Source organism: Cladophialophora carrionii, assembly GCF_000365165.1.
Source record: "Cladophialophora carrionii CBS 160.54 unplaced genomic scaffold supercont1.13, whole genome shotgun sequence".
Taxonomy (NCBI): Eukaryota; Fungi; Ascomycota; class Eurotiomycetes; order Chaetothyriales; family Herpotrichiellaceae; genus Cladophialophora; species Cladophialophora carrionii.
This window is the reverse complement of record NW_008481820.1, coordinates 163157-182643: the sequence shown is the minus strand read 5'-3', so window position 1 is coordinate 182643 and position 19487 is coordinate 163157. Positions and strand designations below refer to the sequence as shown.

At 53.7% G+C, this 19487-nt stretch overlaps 5 protein-coding genes across 5 annotated transcripts; 2 read left to right on the top strand and 3 right to left on the bottom strand.

Annotated features, from left to right (window-relative positions):
* Positions 1 to 2647: 2647 nt before the first annotated feature.
* G647_10220 (uncharacterized protein) lies at positions 2648 to 5429 on the top strand (the record flags this gene model as incomplete). Its single annotated transcript, XM_008726212.1, has 2 exons — positions 2648 to 3214; positions 3267 to 5429. The coding sequence occupies 2 exons, from the start codon at positions 2648 to 2650 to the stop codon at positions 5427 to 5429; spliced, it is 2730 nt and encodes a 909-aa protein (XP_008724434.1).
* Positions 5430 to 6332: 903 nt separating this feature from the next.
* Positions 6333 to 7790, bottom strand: G647_10219 (uncharacterized protein; the record flags this gene model as incomplete). Its single annotated transcript, XM_008726211.1, has 1 exon — positions 6333 to 7790. The coding sequence occupies one exon, from the start codon at positions 7788 to 7790 to the stop codon at positions 6333 to 6335; it is 1458 nt and encodes a 485-aa protein (XP_008724433.1).
* Positions 7791 to 10326: 2536 nt separating this feature from the next.
* Positions 10327 to 12474, bottom strand: G647_10218 (uncharacterized protein; the record flags this gene model as incomplete). The annotated part of the gene is made up of 1 exon (XM_008726210.1): positions 10327 to 12474. The coding sequence occupies one exon, from the start codon at positions 12472 to 12474 to the stop codon at positions 10327 to 10329; it is 2148 nt and encodes a 715-aa protein (XP_008724432.1).
* A 3545-nt stretch (positions 12475 to 16019) lies between these two features.
* On the top strand, positions 16020 to 16904 carry G647_10217 (uncharacterized protein; the record flags this gene model as incomplete). The annotated part of the gene is made up of 2 exons (XM_008726209.1): positions 16020 to 16443; positions 16486 to 16904. The coding sequence occupies 2 exons, from the start codon at positions 16020 to 16022 to the stop codon at positions 16902 to 16904; spliced, it is 843 nt and encodes a 280-aa protein (XP_008724431.1).
* Positions 16905 to 17709: 805 nt separating this feature from the next.
* On the bottom strand, positions 17710 to 17904 carry G647_10216 (uncharacterized protein; the record flags this gene model as incomplete). Its single annotated transcript, XM_008726208.1, has 1 exon — positions 17710 to 17904. One exon carries the CDS (start codon positions 17902 to 17904, stop codon positions 17710 to 17712), a length of 195 nt encoding a protein of 64 aa, XP_008724430.1.
* Positions 17905 to 19487: the final 1583 nt, after the last annotated feature.

Genomic DNA, 19487 nt, shown 5'->3' with positions numbered 1-19487 from the left:
TAGGGAGGACCAGCACTACCTACCTCTGTTACGGACTCCATCCATCGTATCCGGTAGGACTGTAACCCGCGGCTATCGCAGTTCTCTCGATGCAGGCGCCAATGTGCATGAACTGCTCCCTTGATGACCAGAAGCTTTCGAATGTGTGTACAACCAGGCATGCAGTAAGGCAGGGAGACACGACTACCACACCACAACCCGCTGCACCGCGCCACACCACGCTATGGCAGCGAAGTTCCGGAAATGAAATGGACTCCTCCCACCAAAGATGAGTTGATGTCGAGCCAGCCAGTGCCGACACCGCGGAGCAACTCATTCTCATCAATGCGGCAATGCGTCAAATGCACAAGTTGCTTACTCAACAGAAGAGTATCTTGCTGGAGGGAAGATACGTTATCCCACAGCACATGTGAGTGTCGCGCGATCGGACGGGAGGTGCTTGGTGTGGTTGATAGTGTGCCGTACGTGCCTGACCGAAAAGGTTGGCTCGAGACCTCCGCGCTCCTTTTCAACATCCGACGTGGCGCACCAGGCCATTGGCAATATGCGCTGTCTGTCTTTGGTCTTTCTTTCCATACTAAGAACACGGTAGAAGTCCATGGGACATCTTCGCGCAGCATATCTCCTACTACTGCACCGTCCATGTTGTCTTTGATCCGGTACTCACCTTCAACTGACTGCACTGCGCCGTGCTATACACTGCACGGCCTAGGGGGTCAGTGTGTCCAGTGTGACTCACTCGTGAGTAGGACATGTCAGAGCGAAGTATACAGACCAGACCAGACAAGCCAATGCCTCCAATCACACCTCCTTTCGAGGTAAGCAATGATAATGACCTTTGTGAGTCGACTCTAGCAATTCATCTTTGACATATACTCCATAGTCGACGGCACGAGTCAACAGCAAGTCCAAGCAAGACTCAAGCTTAACGTCCTCAGGACCGTCCGACTCTGTGTATATATGTACAAAAGATGCGCACCACGTATCCGTGTCCCCAGAATATAGCCTAAATGCCACTTAAGAGACGTACTCCATACTGTGTACACCGAATGGCGAGCACGTCCCCAAGCCCGCAAAATACAGTGCCCTGACTAGTGACTACTTCAGTGCTGGACCATGGACTGTCGTTTTGATCCTCCTGCACGATCACCGAACCCAGCTGTCAACTTATTGTACGAGCAGATAGAATGGCTTGTCACACGCGCAAAACAAATACACAGTACTCGAGACGCACGGATGATCAGTGCCGACAGTCGGAGAATACATTCTTCCATCTGGTCCCTAAGTCTGCATATTCAGGAGACTGGCACGACGGGACACGGTAGTTCAAACACACATCAGCTTGAGTGATTGTTGAATACTTGTTTCATGTCGCACTGATGGATTGGAACGTTTGGAAGGGAGCAACGGCGTTTGGTGAGCTGGGGAGGCGACTCCGCCAGGCACGCGTAAATTGACTTGGCTGCGCGGTCAACCTATTTTGGGTTCAAGAGACACATGTTTGCCATCGTTGATTGCCTTCACCACCGGAGTCACGACTGAAAGGTTGGCGAGGTTCAGCAATCCAAGATGACGGACGACCTCCTGGGTATCGTCTCAGCAGCAGGGTGTATATCGGCAGATGCAAAGGCATTCCATACCTCAAAGGTTGGTAAGGCCTGCTTTGTGTTTGATCTGGTGCAAACGACGTTCGCACTGCAGCAGATCAAGAGGACAGAAACCTTTTGTATTGCATGCGCTTCAACATGTTCTGTTCATTGCTAATTCCTGCCAGTCGCCAGCACACGGTGTGATTGCTTTCAATATGCACTTCTCATAGCTAATGTCGTTGGACAACTTGCCAGCGTTCTCGAGGATATGGAGAAAGCCCCATGCAGAGTCGTGCTGCACTGGTGTCGGTTCGGGCTGAGGCAAACGAGGAGAGTGAGAAGGGAAGGTCAAAGGCGATTCAGATCGAGGGCATCCGGTCAAATGACTTGGAGAGCTTCCACTGACCGTTCGAGACGGCAGGGTTGGGGCAGGATGTCCAGTCACACGACTGTATTCGCATCTCCTCTGCCCAAACAGGTCAACAGGCGTCGCTCATGAAAAGGCAGACATATCCCTTTGCCCTCGCCCTATCAGATTGTCAACAGGAAAGTTGGGGGACTTCCTAAAGGGATTGAACGTTGAGATGAGATTAACAGAATCAACTTTGAGAGTCAGGTCTTGCGGGTCACAGACACTCCCCGAATGACTGGGTACTTGAGAAGTGCATAGGCTGACACTCAGGCTGCGAATCGCACCACGAGTTCCATTAGCTCAGCCATCAGTGGTTTCGTCTGACAAGATGTGCGAATCCACAGAATCACAGTCCAAATACGGATTAATGGAGACCGAGGGGACGGATTCCAACGCCCACGACATGATGCAGGCCAAGTGATACGGAAGATAGCAATGGAGTGATCAGATTGGAATTTGCCGAGCACAGATTCTAGTACGGATGCATAGAATTCATTTGATTGACCGTACTAAAGTGCTCTTACGGGGAAGCAGAGGTACGTGTCTTTGACGCGTCGAAGCGCGACTCACTCCTCTCTCCTCGCCGTGCCCCTTCAACCGCTTCTTCACATTATCCCAACTCGAAATTGCCGACGACCTGTACAAAATGTCGCTCAGCACTAATCAGCTTCGAGACGAAGCCGTCCGGGACAGGATCAGACATGCGACCGAGTTCCTCGACCCCACCGACGATGAAGCCCGATCCTACCGTGCAGATATTGTGTTGATGCTGAACCGCGGTCTGCGACGACTTGTGGTCAGCATTGATGATATCCGAGCCCATTCACGAGAACTAGCAGATGGCATTCTGTTCCAACCGTTCGACTATTCCCTTGCCTTTGACGCCGCTCTCAAAAACATCATTGCGACGATACCCAACCGCGCGGCGTTCGAACACGATGAAGACCGACTTTACTATGTCGCATACTCAGGCTCATTTGGAGAAAATACCTGCAACCCAAGAACATTAGGAAGCTCGCTCTTGAACCGGATGGTCTGTCTCGAGGGTATTGTGACCAAATGCAGTCTCGTCAGGCCAAAGGTTGTCAAGAGCGTGCACTGGAATGAAAAGAAAGGTACATTCATGTTCAGGGAATACAGAGATCAGACTATGAGTGCCAACGCCCCGGCGAGTCTGAGCGTATATCCGCAGGAAGACCGAGAGGGAAATCCGGTACGTGTGAAATACAACTCTTAAACAGTCACAGTCCTAACAGCCTCTCAAGTTGGTTACCGAGTACGGCTATTGTACCTACCGGGATCACCAGACGATCAGCATCCAAGAAATGCCGGAAAGAGCACCGGCAGGGCAACTTCCCCGTAGTGTCGATGTCCTCATGGATGATGACATGGTCGATCGTGTTAAGCCTGGCGACCGCATTCAGCTGGTCGGTATTTTCAGGTCCCTCGGTAACAGAAATGCTGGCTCCGGGTCATCCATCTTCAGGACGCTGATATTGGCCAACAATGCTGTACTCTTGTCTTCTAAAGCTGGGGGCGGTATTGCTCAAGCCACCATCACGGATCAGGATGTGAGGAACATCAACAAAATGTCAAGGAAGACGGAAGTCTTCGACCTGTTGTCCCAGAGTCTGGCACCCAGTATCTATGGCCACGACTACATCAAGAAGGCAATCTTGCTTATGCTGCTGGGCGGCATGGAGAAGAATCTGCCGAACGGGACCCACTTACGAGGTGACATCAACATCCTCATGGTGGGTGATCCGTCGACCGCGAAATCGCAGCTCCTAAGGTTTGTGCTTAACACGGCCCCCCTGGCAATTGCTACGACGGGTCGTGGCTCCTCTGGAGTCGGTCTCACAGCCGCCGTTACGTCCGACAAAGAGACGGGTGAAAGAAGACTTGAAGCCGGTGCCATGGTGTTGGGTGACCGTGGAGTGGTCTGTATTGATGAGTTCGACAAGATGAGCGACGTTGATCGTGTGGCCATCCACGAAGTCATGGAACAGCAGACCGTCACTATTGCAAAAGCCGGTATTCATACCTCTCTCAATGCCAGATGCAGTGTCATCGCTGCAGCAAACCCGATCTTTGGGCAATACGACAGCAACAAGGATCCACACAAGAACATCGCATTGCCGGACTCTCTTCTCTCCCGTTTCGATCTGTTATTCATTGTCACCGATGATGTCAACGACACGAGAGATCGAGACATATCCGAGCACGTCCTGCGAATGCATCAGTATCGTCCCCCTGGGACTGAAGAAGGCGCGCCCATCCGAGATCAAGCCAACCAGATGCTTGGGGTTGGTGTCCAAGAGGACCAGAATGTTGACCGGGGAACATCGACAGTCTACGAGAAATACAATGTTGTCTTGCATGCCGGATTTTCCTTTCAGAGGAGCAGCAAAAGAGGTCGCAAGAAGCAAGAACACCCCGTCAGCATGGCTTTTCTGAAGAAATACATTCAGTACGCAAAGAGCAGATGCAAGCCCGTCCTGACAAAAGAAGCAAGCGACTACGTCGTCAACGCGTACGCAAGCCTTCGAAATGACGAGATGAAGGCCAATGAACGCCGAACCAGCCCCATGACTGCCAGAACGCTGGAAACGCTGATCCGTCTATCAACCGCTCACGCCAAGGCTCGACTATCAAGTAGAGTCGAGGAGGACGACGCCATTGCGGCCGAGGAGATTCTCAAATTTGCTCTTTTCAGAGTCGTCCCAACGAAGGCGGGCAGAGGGAACAAGAGACGCAAGACCGAAGACGCCAATCTGGACAGCTCGGACGAAGAAGACGAATCTGACAGCGACGACAGCAATGGCGGTGATGCACCATATCGAGGCACGAAGCCATCCGGAAGCCGTGCGACGAAGCCCGCGACGAGGAGTCAGCGCTCGGCTCGCTCGAACGCCACTCCTAACGGCGCACCGAACGGGACGAGGACCAACGGCAACGCGAATGCAGCCGACACAGGTGACGTTTCAGACGATGATGACGACGATATCCAGCCCAGCTCATCCCGGCGCTCCCGCCAGACTGGCGCAGAGTCTCAAATGTCTCGCATGAGCATTGCCAGCTCGATACCCAGTTCCCAACTCCCCTCCACACAGGCAGACTCGCAGTCCCAGTCGCGCAGAACACAGTCCCAATCTCAGTCGCAGACCGGGCCGGAAGATTCTGGACCTACTATTTCCCAACCCCGGCTGGCCACTTTCCGCGCGGCGCTAGGTCGACTTACTCACACGACCTTATTCCACAACGACATGGCGACGGTGACAGACGTGACTTCGGCTGTCAACCATCGCGTGTCGGAGAGCAACGGGCAGGAATTTACAGCCGATGAAGTTACAGCCGCGCTGAGGGCCATGAATGAGGCCAACCAGATCATGTTCTTGGAGGACAATGGTGAGGTTTATACTTTGTAGATACGTAGATGTGCGAGTGTATGCCATTCGCATGCTCGGATGATGGACGACGTGGGACAAGGAAGGCTGGACTTGGCTGCCTACTGCGATATGATATGACGGGTGAAGGCGTGCGCCTGTGACGCTTGTGTATGCATGGATTTCGACTAGCGAGGGACTGGTTTTCCACAGTATCCTATGATATGCCTGTTGTTTGACTTTAAGTTTGATGTGCAAGGTATTACTTGATACCTAATTACCCAGGAGACTCTTTCGGTCGTACTGTAGCTATCCACCGAGTCACTACTTCGTCCTCTCGGAGATACGAGCCGATTCGAGCACTGAAATACAGTACTGTAGATACCTACTTATGCCTTACCGATGTTGGCCAAGCACGTCATCATCTCTGTTCAGTCGTTCAGTACGGATTGTGTTGAAACGTTGCAAAGACCCAAGACAAGTAGCTTGCAGCTTATAGTAGGATGCAACCGTTGGCTCTTCATTAGTAGGAAAGATGGATATGAGAAATAACAGACGCGCTGGCTGGCCCGGCGAAACCATTTTCCGTGTCGGGTCAACTTAATTCCGAGCACCGGAGCTGTGAGTTTCACTCAACTTTGACTTTCACCTCATCGGTGCCTCACCTCATTTCATTTCCTTTCACCGCTTCGACGACGCTGGTATCGTGCAAGGCCATGTTGCGTTTCATTTCATTCCAATGACCACATATATCTCGCGAGCATGTGCACGGCATTTACACCATGATGGCACCCTCGAATGAAGCGGATGCTCTGACAGTGCCCTCAAATGCTCACACAGGTCCTTGCGGAATGGTCCTCCCTGAGAAGCATTCTCGCACGATGCGCTTGCTGGGCTCGCTTCCATGAAACAGAAGCACCGATGCTCAGCCGACCATGGACCATATCATTGTCCCAGAATACGCCAGACTGACTGATGCCACCCAGGCATTTCCTCTTGTGGCTCTACACCAATAAGCTCCCAGTATTCGCTCTCGATTTCCGCCCACAATTTCTGAACGACACCCACGTAATTTCGCACGGAATGCCATTCGGATCTGGTGCGGTACGTGATGAGAGCCTCACCTGGCTGGCGTGGATTCAGGAACTCCCAGCTGAGACGTTGCATCTCCAACGCGTCCAGGTTCCTCGTTGGCAAGGGACCGCAGCGTCTCTGGTAATCTTCAGAGCACCACAGGAAGCGCTGAGCGTGGCGTTGTTTATAGAGACGGCGCACACTGGACTCGTCGTCTGCACCGTACTTCACCGACATCAAGCACCGCTGGGCATGAAGCGCCCACTGCTTGTATGTCCTCGCCACCACTTCAAGCTGGAGGATGGTGAAAGTGTCCTCGTTGGACCAGTCAAGGCCCACGAGCACTTCGTGGTCGCCAATGAATCCAGTCTCGTCACGGACCATGATAGGCTCATCGAACATGTTAACGTCGTCGATCATGTTGCTGTCCCTGAGGAGTAGCGCGGCGCCCACCTCTGGAGCTGGAGTCGGAGTTCTGGCCTTCTTCAACGGGACACGTCGAACACCGGTGTCCTCCTGCATCATCGTGTCCACCTCACGACCCATCGCCGCCTGGAGATAGTTCCAGGGCCGGTTGGTCGAGTTGTTGCGCATGTTTGGAGGAAGCATTTCCCAGATGCGACGAGCATCCCACTGCTCCGAGAGGAAGATACGAAGCATATCACCCCAGACGTGCCTCGGGAAGTGTTGGCAGACTTGTCGAAGAGAGGTGCCGGCAGGAATGACGTCGTTTGCGGTGGGATATGGCGTGTTGATTTGTTGGTTGATCGGGTCTCTCTTGCATCGTGCAATGAGTAGGGGTGCCCGCAAAACCGGTTCTGGGGTGCCGACCCGAATCACTAGCCAGTTCCGACCTGATCCGAGTCCTTCGCCAATCTGTTCTGCCACCTGCGGGAACAGATGGTTGGCTGGGACTCTCATGAGCGGATCAGAAGTTGGAACAGGAGCGCGAGCACGTGGTGGTCGGAGCGCATTGTTGCCACCTCGACTCGCCTGCACGCGGGTAGTCTGAGAGCTGTTTTGTCCTGGTGCAGCTCTTGTCAGCATGGCTGGTGGAATGGCAGGGGTCGCGGCTGTCATTGGGAGATTCCTGGCGCCATATGGTAGGTTGTGGGGCGCGGGATTGTTCCATTGACTGCGCATGTAATCACCAACTGTTGGCTGCTGCTGCTGCTGCGGGCCTAGGTAAGGCACCCATATGCTGGAGACTGGTGGCGGATTCTGGTGGAACTGGCTACTTTGTTGATTTATACCGCCGTTGTTCTGGTTACCATCTTGATTGTTGCTGTCCTGCCCCTGAGGGCACTGGAATGCTGGTCTATTGTTCATATTGAGAAGACGACAAATGTCTGTGCGAATCCTGTGTTTGTTTGGCTTGGTCGATGACACGATGTGGCAAATGCTGGATAAGCCTTGCTGTTGTTTGTGCTGGTCGTGAAGCTTGGTGCCGCCGTCTGAATATGTGGAGACAATCTGACGCAGAGCTCGAGGATTCACTTGTGACGGCAAGAGGGGGCGAAGTCGTGAGGATGTACGCGGGCTTGCTTGCACCAACGGCTATAGAAAGAATCAGTCAGCCGCGCGAAGATGTTGATCACTGGAAAACCTACTACTTTGTTTGGCTCGCGCGGAAACCTGTGTCGCGGTCTGGACCGTTGGGGAGATCTAACGTGGTACTGAAGCCTTCTAGCTGGGAGGACGCAAGTCGCAAAGGTGGAAAGTTGTAAAGTCGCCGGTTTGTGAACACTGACCGGCTTGTCTGGTACCCACCAAAATAATGAGCTAAGTTTGCAGATATGTTGAACACTGGAAGGATGCTGACTGCTTTAGGTGCCGCGCACTGAGATCGGTAGGACTTACTGTCGATGTTGGATTTTCACTCTGCCATTCGCAGAAATCGGTGGATGTCGATAGTGGGTTTCGGTACTGTGTTCTTGTCGCTATGCGCACCGAATGAGCAAACTTATTGCTAGTGCTGGGCTCTCCTCTCTGTGATCGCGGAAAGAGGTCCCTGGACTGGTGAGTCGGTGATTGTGGAACCGAGAGTCTCTGGCGCTTCTAAGTTAGTGATCGCGGAAAAGGAAGCGTAAGTCTCACGGTGTCAGTGGTAAGCTGGTGACGCGAGGCTTGCAACTCTCGAAGTGGTGCTGGTCATAGCAAGAAGTGTCTTGCTTTTCGAACTGTTCGAAGAGTGTGGTGATCAAGAAAGATTGTCGAGGAGTGAGGTGCAAGACGAGATACTTATACCCGTGAGAGGATGCGCATACCTTATATACCCATGCCTCACTGGTTTGTGTCACTTGTATCTTCACTGTCGTAGGCAGTGAGCAGCGTGGAATTGTCTGTTCTAGCCAATGGAGGTATGGTAAACGGAGCACGATCTTGGATGGTGAAGTCTATTCATGTGGTGATGGGCCGACAAACCATACAATGTCACTGACATTATCACGAAGCAGGCATCACATCAGGAAGTGACAATGGACGCTGCTCGTCCTCATGACCAATATCGGACCTCTATTGATCACGCTGGATTGGAAACAGTTGATTGCTTCAGCTGCGTGGTTTGAAGTCCACCGACTTGATGAGTGAATGAGCGGGTGAACTGGTCATCACCGCTCATACGATAGCGAACAAAGACTCTCCACGTCTACATCTACGTTCGGCTGTAACATCACAGCAACGATTGTGATTCCCACGGCTACCAAGATCCGGAGTGAGATCGACGGCCTGCAACACCCTATGCTCGACAGACCGACAGCGAGCAGTCTCTTTAACGGTTGCAACTGAGTACCCGCTCAGTCTGGCTGGTATCTACCTATTTGATCATGAACTTGTTGTGAACGAGCCCTAGTTATACTCGATGCTTTTTCTACTTCTACTCTTAGAGATCAAACGAATCGGAGATTTATTTAATCGGATACCTGGACGACTGCTGCCATCCTCTCCGAAAGGCGCATGCACGACCAGGACATCTGGTGTCCGAGAAAGAGTCAAATGGCCATGTCCTTGATACCTTGGTAGCTAAACAGCCTAGCCGATACGAGCATCAATTATCCAAATGTGAGCAGAGATCCGTAACTTGACAGATCCTTTCTCCCGATGAATGCAGGCCGCAGTCCTGGGTTGGTTCGCTTCTTCTTTCTTTTCCCTTGTCAAGCTACTGGCAACCCGGGTCCTGTCCGTATCGATATGCACAGTAGAAGTGGGCATAAGTAGAGTCGCTCATGAGAAGAACAATGTGCCAGCCAGTGTATGGGAGAGCGTACTGCCAGTGGATGGGACTGGATGGAGATGCTATTTACTTGTTTCATATTGTAGTATGGAAATGGATTGCTGAGCAGAATCGGGGACGTGCATTGGATGTTAGGTGGATGTGAAGGGTGGTGAGGGATTGACTTTGATTACCTCAGCACCAGCCGTGGGTCTCGGCGTCGGTCTCGGCACGGAGTCGGCGTCGATGTCGCCGTTAGCGGCATTCCAACTTCAACGACATCGTTAACTCACAAGCAACAAACAACAGCAAAGAAATGCGGGTAATTTCACTATGATTCTCTGCCTGTCTGTCTCTCTAGCAAGCATTGGACGATTCTTGTCACTCAACGAGCAAAACTCAACTGCCTCAAGCACGTACTGTGCTGTTTGTCTCAGTCTCAGTCTTCCTGATGGACCAAAACCAACAACCAAAACCAGGACCGGGACCAGGAGCAGCACCGCCTCGGACGATGCGCACGTCAACGTTTCATCTCCAGCACCGACTCTACCTCGACCATCTCCATGACTTCTCGCATCGGGGTGTTGGTATCACCGCCGCGGGTCTCAACCATCGCGACATGGACGGTCTCTGTTCATGACGAACAGATCTCACTCAAGCGTCGTCCAGATCTGGGAGCCCCAATGCCACCGCATTCTCAATCGCCTCATTCAACCAGTCCTCGTCGTTGTTGATCATGTGTGGCAGGTCCAAAGTCGCAGAGTAGCTGCTGTTGCCACCAGGACCAACGTCGCCGCCTGCCCCGTCATGGTCGCCTGTACCGACACTGTCCACGTCCGTGACCGCGCCGGCAGTCGCACCAGCTCGCGTCACCGTCTCGCTCGCGACCGTGTTTGGCTCTTCAACACCTGAAACATCTCCTGTGACATTTCCGATGCCGAAATCTCTTAGGACCTCCTCAAGTGGCGTTTCACGGGTAAAGACAACATCACCAGCGGAGCAGGTGAAGCCTGCTTGAGACACACCAGACGCCTGATCTGGCAATACAGTATCTCCTCCTACGTCCAACTCTTCTTGTTGTGGCACAATTTGAGGAACAGCGCCAGTTGGCACCGAAGAGCGCCAAGTTGTTGCAGAGGTGCTTACCGCACTGCCCAACCGCCCGTTGTTCATCAGCAGGCCATCAGGGAACATGGACTCAGCGGCTCCAGCGGCAGCGGTGGTGACCACATCTTCGTCATGATTGGACGAAGTGTCGGCAAACGGACTCGCCTCAAAGAGAAACTCCTCATCCGCGATGCTTGGCTGTGCGCGTCTCGCTCGTTTGGGGGATCTGATCTGCTGGGTTGGCTCCTCGCTTGCTCGCTTCGGAGGAATTTGGGAAGGCATGGGTCGAGGCATCCCTGCCGCTGAGTCCACATCCATCAAAACCGGGTCGGCAAAGAGCTCGCCGGGACCAGTTGCATATTCCTGGGTCGTCGCAGTATTGCCATCGAAGGGGTTTTTCAGCGAGTGCGTTGCGTCCGTTGCGAAAGCAGCCTCTGGAACAACGTCTTCATTCCAGGACAGGACGTGGTCGACGACGCCCTGCACGAAGCCCTCGGCCGGCAATGTCGCAACGAGGTTGTTCAACCTCTCAAGTCTGGCTGCATAAGCTGCGATGACATAGTCGACCGCCGATTGTCGGGCGGCAGCCACTTGTTGATCGTCGGTAAGGTCAGCCATCGGACCAGAGCTGAGTCTATTGGCGACGCCCGTCGCGACCATGTCGTTGATGGCGGTGATGAAGGTGGGACAGTCTTCAACGCGTTGAAAACTGAAGAGGGTCTCGGTCGATGAATTGGTCGCCCAGTTGGTCATTTGGAGGATCAAGTGTCTTCGTTCCCGACCAACACTCACGCCATGCACTTCATCGGCGTTGATGATCTCCTCTGCGCAGCGGCGCTGTCGGTCCCATTGTGCGGCAACCCCTCTGCTAAACGTCTCCAGTTCGGCCGCGGACGCCCAAAGGCCATATTCCTCACCATTGAGCGTCACAGTTTTCTCCGCTGCCGCTGCCGCGGCGGCCGAAGCCCGCCCCTTGCGTGCTCTGTGTTGGCGATGGCGGTACTTCCGAACCAATCCAGCCTTCTCGTTGAGGACCTTACCCTCCATTTTGCATCTGCCAGGGTCCTCCCCGCCGTTCACCAGGCAGCCCCGAAGCTTGGGCGCATTGCACAAGGCGTCCAGTTGTTCGGCGGAGAAACGAGCCATACGCGCACTGAGTCTCTTGATCAGGAAGTTTGCCCGGTTGTTGACCGACTTGGAGCTCGAAATGCCGGTGCTCTTGAATTCTTCGACCGCTCTGTCAGTCAAGCGGTTATAAATTTGGTTGCCTGTCCACTTCCACTGGATGAAGGCGTCGAGATAGCTCCCGCGGAGGTGGTTCGGGTACCTGATGCAGATGTCTTCGATGGTTGCCTCATCGGGGATAGGGTCCTCGAAAGGAGGAAAAGATGGCAGCTGGGGATACACTGCGGACGAGCTACGTCTTGATCTGGAGGATGCCGGTGACAAGGAACGTGAGGGAGACTGCTGCGGAGGGGCGGAGTGATATTGGTACTCCCCTTGCGATGTCGCGCCTGGACCTGGTTGATCCGCAGGCTCGAGGTCGGGGTACTGGGACACAGCGTCATCGGGCTGGCCTGGATCCTGTGATGGGAACTGTCCAAGGTTATTGGCCGCGCCCGTGGTGTTGGAAAGGAGATATACCTGGTACTCGGCCGCAGCCTCAAGGCCGCCCAGCTCCGCCCACCCGTCCATGCTCTTGGATTGAGAGGTGGCTTGACGTCGTCGTGGCACCAGGGTCGTCCAACGAACCGAGCCTTGCGGCCAAGGAGTGTCGGGTCTCGAGATTGCCGAATGCAGCAGTGTCTTTCTGATGGCGTTCTCGGCGAGGAATGGAAGTATGGGATGCTCGAGCCAGGTGAAGTCTCAGCCTGTGAGTGCGTACGACGCTTGAGCAGTCGAGGTACCTGGAAGAAAAATACCAATCGAGAAAGAAAAAGAGCCAGGGAAGTTGTTTTGACCCAGCCGGTGCGCAGTGAATGATGGACTTCAGCACGCAGTGCGAAGCCCGCGGTCGAACTGCCTTCAACTCGACTCGAAACAACGGACGACGTAACTGCTTCGACACCCACGCACTTTCAACAAAGAGCATTTGTGCAGGCAGGAGAAAGGGAGCCGGTCTCTTGAACCATTGCTCCCTTCTTTACAGAATCTACGAGTATGCAAATGGCACGACGAAGCGAGGTGTCGGCATTGAGACTTGTTGTTGCTTCATGGGATCAGATCAGGGGTGCATTGTGTCTATGTCAACTTGATGCCTCAATATCTCGGCGCCTGGTAAGACCATATCGAAATCCTCCTTGTGTCTCGACTCCTGAAAGACACATTGTGATCTCAAATGCCTTCAAGGACCCGACTCATTGTACGATTGTCTATCGCCGACCAGGGAACAAAGAGAACAAAGCTGAACAAAGTGCAATGTCACCCGATATCTCTGTGTGCCATCACATCCATTGGGCTCGACAAGATCTACAGTTCCCTCACAGTCCTTCCATTCACATGTATGGACTTGCAATACGATGCCGCTCACCGGCCTCGCGAGACTGGCCGTAGCAGACAATTCAGTCTTCTCTCCCTCGTGCTGCGTTCCAACTCTTGTGCCAATCTCCGCTAAACCTCCAATGTCACTTCTCGCGTTGATGCAGTGGATGCAGTGTTCGAAACCAATTTCTCTACTTCACCCGCAGCAGCCCGTTGCAGCCGAGGCCTCTTCCTCCTCGTCTTGGATGGATCCTCCTGGACATGCTGCGCTTCGGATTCTGGCATGAAGAGAAGGGTATTGATTGATTTATCGCAGCTGTTGCACTCGTTCATTTAGAGATCGGTCACAGTGCTGATACTTGGTTCCAGTTGCCCATGGTAATCGCGAACTTGCTTGACAAAAGCTGGCGTCGGGGGTAATGATGTATCGACTCTATGAAGCAGCGACGACGCGTGAACATTGGTGACAGGGACGACTAGATATGAAGACTGATTCGGTAGAGGCAGTTGACCACGCCGGACCTGAGCCGTTCTTCGCGGTACGAGTAACTTTGAACGGTCAGCCCGAGGTGGAAAAGATGCTGGAAACTATGGTGCTGGAGACTGAATATCTGCACGATTGTTTCTGGCAGATGAACCCGTGTGAAAGGAGTTTATGACGTGGGCTTCGAGCGTCCCAAGCAGACCTCTGGGATCGAGCCGTGGGTCAATCCACACACCAGACTGTCTTCGGTAAGAGTAGGCGGGACGGAGAAAGTGTGAGGGTATTATCAAACCGGTGCCTTCGGTTGCAAGCATGTGTTATCAGTTCTTCCCCATGGCTAGTGAGGGATTGTTGAAGGACCACTGGACAAATGGTGACGGCGAGAGCAGCGCTGTGGAAGAATGGCTTTTCATCTGGACGCTGGACTAAGGGTCTTGCCTCGTTGCTGCCGTTATACCCTACATGGACGAGAGTGCTGCTCCCTCTCCCAGGCAACCGACGGCGACGCCACGCTTTCCGGAGAAACGTTGTCTCTGTTGCGTGTTACCACGCGTCCACCACGAGTCCTCCATGTCCTCAGCGACAGCCATCTACTGTGGTGATTGACGGCACGACTCTGATTTGGATCTTACGTCAAAGGTTTGAACCGAGTCACGAAGGAATGCTTTCTGCTGTCCATGATGCTGCCTTTCCCGCGCCAGCATCCAGAGCGAGATTCACGTCTCCCAGCGATGAGATGCCCTTTCGCCATCACTACTGCCTTGGCGCGAAAACATTGACTGCTTCCCGAACCGGTTTTAATGCACCTCTGTTATTCGATTCGGTGTCTGCCCATCTCTTCGGGCTCTCCCCGCCCTCAATATCGACATGCCACTAACGTGCCTGGTCAATGGATAGGGGACCGATCACAGACTTCTCTACACCTCGGAATCGACGGTGACGACGTGTGAAGGATACCTGCATGTCTCATGATGGCGTAAGAACTACAATCCTCTCTCCGCCGATTGCTCCTGGCTTGAGACCGTTGCATCACATTGCTCAGTCCAACAAAGACACGCAGCATCTCAGCTCGTGGAAAAAAGATTTGAAAGCCCTGCAACGTCCTCAACACCGACTCCTCTCCGCCATTCCGTTGCCCAGAGCGGCCTTTTCCAGAATACGGCCCGTATACGGAGGGCAATTCTCTCGAAGGCGGCCAAAGTGTCCAATTGACGCTGCTGGGGTAGTTCAGGGCGTCCAAAAGAGAGAGAGAGAGAGATAGCAATATATAGAGATGACGCATCCCCTATCATCGAGGAGATGGACGAAACGATAGTACCTTGAATGCACGAGGAGATACCTGGCTGTGCGAACTTGGACGAGATGCTATCCAGGCGCCATCGTGCGCGTCGCCGCAAGCATGGCCAATAGGGCATTGCAAGACTTCCCGACGTCGAGCCCCTGCATCCTGCCCACAAGCGTGGGAAAAGTAACCAAAATGGGATGCTCGGACTTGACGGAGACTGGCGGAAGGACGGCAGAAGAAGCAGGAGGACACGGTCCGGAACTGCTGTACTGCTGATCCTATGGATGACGACTCAACGCTTCGAGAAGGAGGACCGTTCCCTACATGATTCGGGTGGGAGGAAGCTCTTGCGCCCCTCTTATTTTGTGTGGCACGTAAGTCAAGGCGTGAGGAAATCGTGATCGACTGTAGTCCTCACGCCCATTTGGCTATCCTCAGTTCCCCGAAGAACAAGCAGCGCTGCTTGCACACGGGCTCTTTTCGACCGTCACATGCATGTTGGCACCCCAGCTTTGTCTCGCATCGGCTGGTCTTTGCATGCATCTGTGCTGAAAGAAGGCCGGATCCGGCCACCACCATTGGCACCGTGCGCTTTGTTCTAGGGTCCCGGTCTCAATTTCGTTACCGGAGAACCCAGGGCACCGGAGGTTGGAATGTGGGTTGTGCTCCCTTGCTCCACGCCAAACTTATCTTGTTCAAGGTGCCCGGTCCTCCTTCTTTTTGTGCTCGAGGAGCCGAGGGCGCCTTGCGCTGACTCCTTCTTGAGGCTTCCGTCTTCGGCGATTTGGCCAAGTCGATTTCCTTTTGAGAACAGCATCCCGTACCGGCCGGCTGCGTTCGACCATGGGTCTCGGGATTATTAATGAGTCCTCGCCTCGATCATCCTTCTAGCATCTGCGCCAGCTCCTCCCTCCCCACTCAGACCTCGCCTTTGTTCGAGCCAACCAACCAGAAGCACGCAAAAGAGCCAGCCAGCACGGCAGAAGAGACATGGCGACACGCCCAACTCTCCCCTACTTTGCGCCACCAGACCTGCTCCCGGCCCCACTGCCCACCGTCGCCGAGATCCTCGCCTCGACGCAATTCATGAAGATGGTCGCAACCGCCCTTCCACACCCACATGTCGTCCGCGTCGGGGAGCACTTCCTTGTCAAATTCGGGCCACACGTCCGCCTCCAGGAGGGTGAAAATATGCTCTTCGTCAAGCAGGCGGCGGGCCTGGCCGTTCCGACCGTGTATGCCCTTTTCCACGATGAAGCGACTGGCCAAAACTTCATCGTTCAGGAATACATCCAAGGTCAGGGCTTGGACGAGTATTGGCAAACCGCTACTCCAGACGGCAAGGAGGCGGTAGTCGTCCAACTGCGTCAATACTTGGACAAACTTCGCAGCATTCCAGCACCTGGCTATTACGGTGGCGTCTAGCGACAGTCTATCCTCGAAACCTATGCGACAGGTGGCCGTGAAGCGCTCCAGAAGGGTGACGTTCCGGCGTGCGATACAGAAGAGCAATGGGTCGAGACTGTGATTCGAAACGCCGAAGCCGGCTACCCCACGAAACAGCCCGCCCTGCTCGAGTTTTGCAAGCGTATGCTCCACTCGGTCTATCGAGGCCACGACCCTGTCTTCACACACGGGGATCTTCATGTGTCCAACATCCGCCTGCGCGAGGACAACACGGTGGTGCTGATCGACTGGGAGTGTGCGGGCTGGTATCCGAGCCATGTCGAATACTGCAACGCCACCGTCGGCTTGCACTTCGACACCGATTGGGTCCTGTGGATTCCCCGATTTCTCAATGAATATACACATGAGTTGGCCTGGATGTACCAGGTCCGTGCGTGGATCTTTTGGGGTGGCAATATTGAATTGTAAGACGGACCAAGCGATGCGCGAGGGAAGTGGGATGGTGACACAACAGCATTGACGGGCTGAAGAGTTCTCTGTTTACCTCAAGGATATGTACTGTGAGATACCCAGATGGCTCTTTTCTCTTGAAGAGACCGTTCACACACCCTTCTTCGCACCCCCCATCTTTCCTGCGCGGTTAACCAGGGGGCGTCCATTAAGCACGCGATGGCTTCATGCCACTGACAATACACACGAATGAATCACATTCCAACGGCACCATGGGTCCTCACAAATGGGGTTGACCCACTGTTTTGAGTGCAGGCCGCCGCGGGTACATGATGCGTGCGTCACGAGGATAGGAACACAAAGCGGAACGGATGGCCCGTTGAGCGATCCATTCTCGGTTCTAAAACTCTGAAACAGAGACATGGAGATCGACAACCGTCGACCCTGCCACGTCTGTCTCTCGTGGCCCGCCTCGCCGGACGAGGTACAAGCTCCGGCAACAACATCTGCCCCCTGCCCCCTTGCCAACGACCCAACATGACACACACTACACGCACGAGGGTCGCCGAATGCTTCCGACCTTGACCTCTATGTTCGATAGATGACATCTTCACTGTCGTCCGGTCCCAGCGGTTCGAGGACGCCATTGTCACGCAGGATCTCTACGGCTTCGGCAGCCCAGTGCTGGCAATGACGGATTTGATCTCGCGGGACCAGTAATCGGTTCAAATCATACTGTTTTGCCGGTGCCGGAACGGTCTGGCAGACCGCCTCGACCTGGGCGAACTTTTCCTCCGACACTCGTCCGACCGGTTTTATCCAGTCAAGCGGTTGCACGGAGGACAGGATGGGGTCCCTCTTTGGCCTCGAACGTCATGCCTCGTTGGAGAGAACCGACCACGTGGAAGTAGTGGCCCGCCACTCGCTCCTCGGTGTCGACGTAGATGGCGTGGTGACCACTTTTCATGTTGACGAAGCAGGTGAGATAGACGAGGTGGCTGGCTGGCGGAGTGGTCATTGTTGCATCCAGTGCTGTGAAGGCGTTTGATAGTGTTGAGAGAGGCTTGACGGTATTGAGTGATGCGTCGGTGTTATACCCATTCAATGACAGAGGAAGCCATTGTCTGGTCTACCCTCATGGATAGAGACAATGACTGCCTCGTCCTAGTGGTGTAGTTGGTCGCGCTGTGTCTGAACACAGGCTTTGTTCAGCACGAATCCTGCAAACAGTAGAGGGAGAATGTGGTCATCAGACCTCCCACTATCCGGTCTCGGGCATACCTGCGAGGTAAATGGAGAGTGAGACTCTCAGCCAGGGACAGCTTGGTCTCAAGCACAAAAGAAACCCAGTTTCCTTTGTTCCAAAAGCAGATCAGTTGCCGGCCGGTTTGGGAGAGCCAACACAACATGTCTTTATTTGTCCAGGTTGACTCAGAGTCTCTTCTGGCGATACCTGAAGGCTTGTCCTATTCTTGGAATCAATGGGAAAGCTGCCATCACGATGATCTAGTGCACGATGGATAACGGGGGCGTTCAGACGGATGCGGCCATCAACATTGGCCTGGAATCCGGGCTGCAGAGTGTTGGTTGAGGTGTTAATTATTAAGATGAAGATTGAAGAGAGACTCAGGGTGAGTGTGAAATAAACATGGAAGTGGCCATCGTATCACTGCGTCTTATGTCAAGATCGCGAGTGGGTTGCTGGATGAGCGAACACTAGATGAAACAGCAGCACAACTACAAGAAAACACGCACCAACTCTGTGCTTAGTGGAAATGAGGATCTGCAGATTGACGACCTGCCGCAAGAGCATGACATGTGGTTCGATCGGGACGCGCTGCATGAGTCCAAGTAGGGAGGGCGTATGCCGCGCGAGATGTCTCTAGGAGACGTGGCCGTGGTTGAGGCACTACAGCCTTGTGGCATACCCATGATGGCACTGGACAGCACCTTCACATGATTGACGTATATGTAAGCCTTGACGAGGTCGTAGGGCACCAGGGCTCTTACCTCAAGAAACTAGAGCTTCCTGTACCGTTCGTGGCCCTCCACCACTACTGCTTTCGTCTCGAGTCAAAGCTAGCTGCTCTTTCGCAGCAGCTCCGACCGCGAGATGAACTGTAGCACTCTATGGAAATCCCATCTCCGAGCACGGTAGCTAGAGAGGAAACCATGCTCATGTTCCGATTCCAGCTTGTTCCTGTCGCAGGCATGGACGTGTGTCTTCCATCCAAGCGAGCCTCGTCACGCCAACGCCTAGGGGAGGGAGGGATGGAGGGAGTTTAGGTTCTCGTCTCAGCCAGATGATTATAATATCGTATAACCCGTCCTGGAATACAATGTAGGGTCGAAACGAGTCTAATGCCACAACCTTGCTCAAGTACTGCTTGTGGCGTATCAAGCCTGTTGCTCGAATATCATTTCTCGGTTCTGCCAGTGCCACACCACAACACGTGATTTCACCACTTCACCACCCCACATCCACCGGTAGGGATATATTGTTCAAGTTTCCAATTCTCTCCCAACAATCCGGACAGAGACATCCGCTTCTTGGCCGTGACTTGCGATATTGCAAGTCCGCGGTTTCATAGCTAAGGGGTC